Source organism: Anser brachyrhynchus (genome assembly GCF_964034855.1).
Source record: "Anser brachyrhynchus genome assembly, chromosome: 12".
NCBI lineage: Eukaryota > Metazoa > Chordata > Aves > Anseriformes > Anatidae > Anser > Anser brachyrhynchus.
In genome coordinates this window covers 5,468,587-5,476,573 of record NC_137707.1, presented here as the reverse complement: position 1 = coordinate 5,476,573, position 7,987 = coordinate 5,468,587, and the positions used below count along the sequence as shown (strand labels likewise).

Genomic DNA, 7,987 nt, shown 5'->3' with positions numbered 1-7,987 from the left:
GATAAGACAGAGCACAGGGATGAGCTGTTTGGGATGCTGCAGCTGAGTGCCCTGGAGATGGAGGGAAGCTGGCCACTATGACTCAGACCCAGATATCTTAGCACAGTTCCCAGGTAAATGAATTGAGATGGAAGTATAATGTTTAGTTGCTAATTACATTCAGACGCCTTTGGGGAACCCACCAAGATTTCTATGAATGTACAGTTCCAGCCAGTGAACAGACAGAATTAATCCATTGGTTTGCTCTAACAGGGGACCTAAAAAGAACAATTACTTACACCGCTGTGATTGCCCTTCTCCAAGGTTAAATTCTCCATACAGATTCCACTGTTGTTCTTTACATGAGACATTTTTTATCTGATGAGCAGTGAAAACTCTTACATTAGCTATCTATTTATTTCTTCTAAATTAATAACGGTGCTTTTGTTTAACAATAATGTGTTTTTTTCACTAGTCGCATCTTTATTCCTCATAAGCCACACTTTCAAGAAGTAAAAAAAATAAAAAAAATCAGAAAATAAAACTTGGGAGAGACCACAAAAGGTTTTCTAACCATACTCCATTTTCCAACAGTTTCTACTCATGGCAGATGTTGGTCTGACAAAAGTTGTTTCTTTAAAACCCTCTCTACCTTCCTAAAGTTATCTATCTAGTGCTTAATTATTCTTACCATCACAAAGATTTTCCTAATGAGTTGTCTACATGTCACCTGATGCTATTTAAACCTGTGCCTCGCTGTCCAATCCACACAGAATCGTTTACTTCTACCTTTGCACATCTATCTCTAACTCACTTAGGATTGTTGTTACGTTTCCCCTCTACTCAAAAACAAACAATTCTCTTTGAGTTTCACTCACGAGCCAACATAGATCACTAATTGTGCTTGGGTTCTCATATGCACTCTCCCTCTAGCTGAGACCTTGCCAGTGCTGGGATAGCACAAAGACTTCCCTAGTTGCACGGTCTGCTGTCCACAGCAGCATGGTACTGTTAATTCACGCTCAGATGGCAGTAATGGCAATCATTTTTTGGTGTAAAAACAATGTACTTTGTTCTAATGGTTCTCTGTTCAGGATAGCTTCAAGACACAAAGAAGGCATTTGCAGGTACCTAATCCGTGCGTGAATTCAGGAGAACGCTCGGGAGCTGACAGTATAGCAAAAGATGCTTTATCCAGCTCTTTCAGACAAGAGGTAGCTGAGGAATGTAGCAGTAGCAGGCTCATTTTACAAACAGATTTTTAAAGAAATCATGCCTTCAGTACTGATCTTCAGGGCCTCTCTTGTTTTTTCACATTTTGGCTCTTGCAGGTTCCCAGCTCAGGTTTGATCAGGCGTTTTATGTCTCTTCTTAATATTTTTAGAAGGGAAAATGGCCTTGCTGTCAAAATACCGCCGGGGCTACTGCATTCCTCTCATGTGTTGCCAGGTCCGTTCCTGGGAATTCTTTGTCGAACAGAAACATGTAACTCCGATCCCTATCCGTTATGTCGATATACACATATACACAATTGCTATATACACAGCAATTAGGTCCTCATCAGCACGCAGCGTGGTCTATATAGGATCCAACGGGAATATAGTGTTGGACTGCATCCTACGAAATTAAGATAAGCTTTAATCAGGAAAATAGGTTGCTGCCTTTTGGCTAGCCTGGGTAGGCTTTCATTGTCGGAGTCATTTCATATTTTAGGCACCGTGTTGTAGGAGCTGAATCTCATGAATACTAAAGCTGCTTTACAATGTCAAGGAGGCCTTCCTAGCTGCAAATGAAGAACACATTTCTCATGACCAAACTGCTTTTCTTTCTAATATGATACTTTTTTGATTATTTTTTTTTTTAGGTGGAGAGGATTGTAGACAAAAGGAAGAACAAGAAGGGCAAATGGGAATATCTCATCAGATGGAAAGGCTACGGAAGCAACGAAGACACCTGGGAACCCGAACATCATCTCCTACATTGTGAGGAATTTATTGACGAGTTCAATGGACTACATGTTACTAGAGAAAAGCGATCAAGACATGGGAAACAGGCCAGCACTCCAAAATTTTTACGGGAAAGCCGAGGGTCATCTGTTGAGAAAATATCACATAGACCTTCTGAATCTGGGAAGGCTAAAGGGTCAGCACACAAAAGGAAGAGAATTAATCCCTCTCTTCAAAAACAGAAAAGAGGATACGCAGCAAAGCCAGCAGCTGCTAATGACAGGGCTGCTAAAACTGTAACTTACCGAACTACTCCCAGCGGTTTACAGATCATGCCACTGAAAAAGCCACATAATGGTTTGCAGAATGGAGATGGCAGTCATGAAAAAGATTCTAGACATTTTGGGAATGGCTCACAACAGCAAAACATGGATATAACTGAGCATGAAGGAGAACAAAATTTGCCCAGCGTGTTGGAAGTCAGTAACGACTCACCTGTTGTGAACGGAATTGGTATGTGATTTAAACAACTACCGTCTTTTGAGGGGGGGTAACTGCAGAAACTGCAAGCAAAGAGTCCACTCATGGAAAAATCGTTGTCAGGCTACACAAGGGGTGTGGTGAGAAGCACATAACCAAGTTTCACGCCCCTTTCCCAATACACTGTGGCATTTTTTTGTCAGTTGGCTTCTTCCATTTCCCACGGAGTGGCACAAAGCAGTGTGGGCTTTGTTGCAGGTCTTGCCAGTAGGAAGCCCTTATGGGGCAATGCTGACAAGGCATGTAGTAGGAATGACAACCGAGGTATGTATAATGCTGAAACTTTGTTTTTCTATACTATCAGTATCCTGGTAAGTATGTCTGGGTAACGTTCAGGTTCTTAAGGATTAATGTAGTCAGCACGGAGGAATACTCAGACCTTCCAGAGCCTCGTGTTTGGCAGTGACTAGGAACACCAGAACTTGCAAGACACATTACTGATATTACTGGAAGGTACAAACAGCCTTGAAGTGAATAAGGCAATTTGCCTACAGGAAAAAATTCTTCCTAATCCCTCTAGTTACTGACTGGCTTAGTTCTCAAAGAATAGGTTCTCAGAGAACATAAATTTATGTTATCTGTAAAATATTGTGCAGTTTAATGCAATTGTGTGGCTTCTCATTACCTATATATGTACAATCTTTTTTCATCCCACCAAACTTACAGCCTTGATGATGCTTTGTGGCAGAAAGTTCCTCGCATCCATATTTAATTTGATCAAGTTCTTGATTGTTTGGTTGTATTTTTTGTTTTGTTTTGTTATGTTTGGGGGTTTGGGTTTTTTGACCTTTACTTTTGGTGTGTGTTGGTTTTGGTGTTGTTTTTTTAATACCTTTTAAAAACAGCCGGAGCCTTTCCAAATGATTTCCTCCTGCTTACTGATATAGTGGCAACACAGTCTTTTGCGTATGATTTTTTCCACTGTTACACACTGCATAAAGCTTTTCATTGAGTGATACACAGTTGCTCTTCATTATTTTTCTTGCTGGTTGCAGTTAATTTAGAACACAGCTATATGTATGATTCCTTTCATTATGCATTTAATCTGCTTTACTGTTGCCAATTCACCTTTTTGTTATGACTCAGTGAAGCTCTTCAAAATCTTTCCTCGATTTTACTCTACTTATTTGGTATTCTCTTCAAATTTTCCTCTCATATTTCTCTTCCCACTTCATTAATACATACAAGAAGTAAACTAATCCTTCTGCAGGTCCTTGGGGCAGCCAACTCCTAAACATTTGACATGATGAAAAGTAACCATTTGTTCCAATTATTTATTTCTATTAGCCACTTTCCGTAGCCCATGATAGCACTCATTTCCTTAACAGCTTCTTGTGAATCGCCCTGCCAAAAACTTTTCAAAAGTCAACATAAATTATATCACTCAGCTTTCCATTTTCTGCCCTACTGGCAACCTAGAAAATGCTACTGGATTTGGGCAGTAGAGCTGTCTTTGCATAGTCTTCATACTTGCATCTTTCAACTGCTGCAATTCAGGCATCAAGTATCTTCTTAAAAGCACGCTAGCAAAACGTATGGCCAGCTTTAAATGCGTGAGCGGCCCAGATGATGTCAATGACACAACTGAGAGCTCAGGATTCTGGGTTTTGATCGATTTGAGCTCACATGAGTCTACTTAAAAAGTTAGGTGCTTCCCTAAAAAGACTTGCATATCTAACTACAGGTGCGTATAAAGTGATTTTCTTTGCTTTCTTATTGGTTCTAATGATTTTTTAATGCATTTGTTTTATGTTATGCATTGTGGAAGTTCTGATATAAAATGCATCTTTACAGTGCATTAATTCCCATAATGCAGAGGGGTTTTTTTTAATGAAGAACCAAAGGGCTACAAAGGACTGTAAGGTCAAATGAGCCTGCCATTTGTCCCCACAGAACCCAGTGAATGGTATCCACCAGCCCTGTCCAAACAATCCCTTTAAGAGTGCTCACTAGAAAACTTCTGTGCCAAAGCAGCCCAGTGTTTGGCCATGTACAGAGGGCTCCTGGCCTAGCAGCTAATGCTTCCCGTCTTGCTCTGTGATACTCAGCACATGCACAGTGGAGAGAGAAAGCTACAAAGAGGGTAGATGAGACTACCAAGAGCAAGTGGTCAAAATAAAATCACTAGCTCTTTTTCCTAGAGCTTGAGAAGGCATGTTTCCTGCTATAAGAATTTGCATCATTTTAATGTCAGATCAGAGAGCCTCGCACTACTCCTCACCAGTTCCAACAATTTATGAACTCCTCAGCACTCATTCTCACAGGGAAGTGGTGCAGAGGATGCCAGCATGCCCCTGCCATATGTCAGTTAGAGCCACGGCACCGTTTTAATCAGGGTAGATGTCACACTAAAACTGCTCTGAAATTTTACAAATCACAAATGAAGAAAGTTTCAGACAAAAAATGCCAACTTATTGAATAACAGAAGGTCTGTTCCAAACATCTTGGGTTTCAAAACTTTCTCCAGATCTGAGCCAAGGTCCCAAGGCTCCGTCCCCCGAGACCTGGAGCTCTGTGGCAGTCTGCTTGGCAGGACTCCCACGTTTAGCTTGGAGGCAGCCAGCTATGCCAGAGGTTTCAGGCTGTCTGCCACCGAGTCTGGAGGCTGAAAGCCCGGCGTGCCCCACCAGCGCTCGCAGGGCTCCCAGGCGCTATATGTAGAACAAAGCCGGAGCCCGGAGGACCTGGGTTTGGCTCCCGGACCCTGCGGCTCCCGGGCAGCCCCGTGCAGGATCCTACAAAGCAGACATCTGTGTCAGTTTTGAGCTCGCCTGTATGAAGCCCAAACAAATGGCAGCCTCATTTCGCAGCTAAGTGTACGAGCGCACAGAAAGTGTATTTAGAAATGTTAAGTTCAGTTGGTCTAGAGACGAAGAGTACAAGTGAAAGACTCCAAAAACCATCAGCCAGAACCAGTATTCCTTTGCATTATACTGATGTTTGACTCCCAGTGTATGGAGCCAAGCGATATAACTACTCCACATACTACAGCTAATCAAAAAATATCTGGTCTGTTTGCCTGTGGTATGCCCTGCACACTGTCAGTTCTGTTGAAACAAATAACTATTTGAAAACTAGTTTTTGGTGGCTCGGACAGACTTCCACCAATTTGTGTTTGGTTTTGTACATCCTCTTGGGGATAATTGTTTCCTGCTCAACCCATAGATAAAACTCTCACGAACAGGCAATTTACCCCAGAAAGGTGTGTGTACGTCTACAGATGTTTGCACGAAATTATTCGCGCCCTAGTGGAGACCAAGAACTCTGACGTGCGGGAGCTGGGACAGACCTCGTGTATAAAACCTCTCCTGACATCTGCACTTCCCTTCAGAAGGAGGGCAGTCATCTTTACTGACAGTTTTTTAAGGGTCTGCAAATGGGAACATGTTGAAAACCTCTGCAGGAGAACATCCACCGATGCTCTCAGGAGCTAACAATAGCATTCCTTCTGGTGACATTTGTTGTCTCCTGTTATCACCTCGCTGTTTCTCTCCATACATTGTAATTGAGAGTGATTGTTTTGTCAGGTCTCCTGACAGCATCAAAAACCAGCCCCTTTTAATTTCCTCTCTCCTTTCCTACATCGCTCTATTTCTGTGCCATCTGCTGAAGAATTTTTGCTTGTCATGTATCACTAACCACTGTTTTTCTCCATTACGAAAATCTTTGTAGTCTCATGGTGCCCTTAATTTAAATTTTCTCTATGAACTTAGTCACTGTTTCCTCTTGTTTTTTTAGCTTTCTCTGTTTTATTTATTCTGGAGAAATACTGGCAGTAAGAGACAACCAAATATGCTTGCTTTCTCAGTTTGCATAAAAGCCCATTGCTTTTAGATATCTTACAGATGCTCCCTTAGCTGAAGAAGTCTGAAATTATTAGTAAATTATCACCAGAGCACTGCCTTTAAGTATGTACAGTATTAACCATTGCCCACAAGAAAGACAGAAAGGAGACAGAGAAAGGCTGTTGGAAAGACTGAGAGGAATGCCAAGCTGTTTTACCAGGCAGAATAAGGGAATGTGGTTGATTTCACCTAGAAGAATGAAACCCATAGCTCCTTTTTGGTCAGCATAAATGCGTGCTGCTAACAAAAGCAGCAGCCCAGCCCTTCTTCCCACGACATCCTGGTCGTTATCCCCATCCCCTCCCCTTTCGGTACTCTTGAGCCTACAAGATGAACCCGATCTGTTGGAAAATTAAGGAAGGTTTTGCAGGAAGGTTTTTTCCAGCTAGAGCAGTTGCTCTTGGTGTGGCTGCCGGCCGGTACCCTAGTGCCGGCACCAAGTGGTGACACAGAGACTGCTCCCTCACACCGAATGGGGAGCTGTGATGAAAATGAGATAAAAAGGATCAGAAAGTAAGGGTGGGTTGAGGTGTCTGTTGTCTCTTGGAGTGGAAGCAGCAGAGCAGGGGAAGGGGATGGGGAGATCCGAGCCCTCGAAAGCCCGGAGGGGTGGATCTGCTCTCTCATCTCCTACTCTTTGTCTGCCTCATTTTTTTTAGACTACAAATTTCTGATCTGTTTCCTGCAGTGCCCAGTATAACAGAACCCCAGAGCGATCTGGAGTCTTTAGGCACCTTCCCGTTCCAACGGCAGCAACGGGAACATCGTGACATGTCCTCCCCTTTGGTGGTAGTGCAGTACAAGGTACAGGGACCGGCAGCTCAGACGATGATGTGGATTACAAGACTAAAAGAGTTTTCCTTTTGGAGAAAGGGAGGCTGAGAGGGGATGTGATCAAAGTTTATAACATCACCAAGGCCTCTGGTAAAATAAACGTGGAACTGTTGTGCGTTAAATCCCTCAATAGCCGAAGTAGGGACCCCTCACCGAAACTGGTGGAACGTCAGATAAAAGCGCAGATGAAAGGAAATTCTCCTCTGTGTAGTGGTTACTAAACTTCTCGAACTCATACCACAGGAGGCTGCAGAGACAGACAGCATCAACAGGCTCAAAAAGGGATTAGAGAAATCCATGGAAAGGTCCACGAGGAAATACTGAAGAAAATGGGAAGGATCAGTCTTCTCATATTCCTGTCCAATATGAGGGATGATATTAGGGCAAAGGACTGCAGAAAGTGGACAACTTGGGTTTCCTCCTTAAGTAGCATTCATTATTGCCATTTTCGGAGGAGTACTGCATGCACCAGTGGTGTGGAAATGTCTTAAGTTCCCTTAAGAAGTACTGAAACTTCTAAATACCAGTATGTGTTTAGGTACCTTCACGAAAAAGTTAATGATTACATTACTCTCCCCGTACAGGAAGAATTATTTTCTGCTTCCAATTTGTACTTGGACTGAGCATCATATACTCACTGCTAAGCCGGTAAACCACATATAGAAGTACCTAAAGCCTCCTCACTTAATTCGTGATGTCCGTAATTTATTTCACATGCATTACAGATTGCTTTGTGAAGGCCTCTTTTTTCCTGACACAGCCATTTTTCATTCTGACATGCTGAGGTACTGTTACCCTTGTGTGCCTTAAGCAGGTGCTAACTATTAAAGCTCGTGCAAAGAC

At 42.5% G+C, this 7,987-nt stretch overlaps 1 protein-coding gene across 1 annotated transcript in view; it reads left to right on the top strand.

The window, feature by feature from the left end:
- The window catches only part of CDYL2 (chromodomain Y like 2), a 63,949-nt gene that overhangs the window by 29,227 nt on the left and 26,735 nt on the right, over positions 1-7,987 (top strand). The window contains exon 2 of the mRNA XM_080552529.1: positions 1,844-2,438. Within this exon, the coding sequence (XP_080408655.1) occupies positions 1,844-2,438 (595 nt within the window). The remainder of the gene's footprint in view (positions 1-1,843; positions 2,439-7,987) is intronic.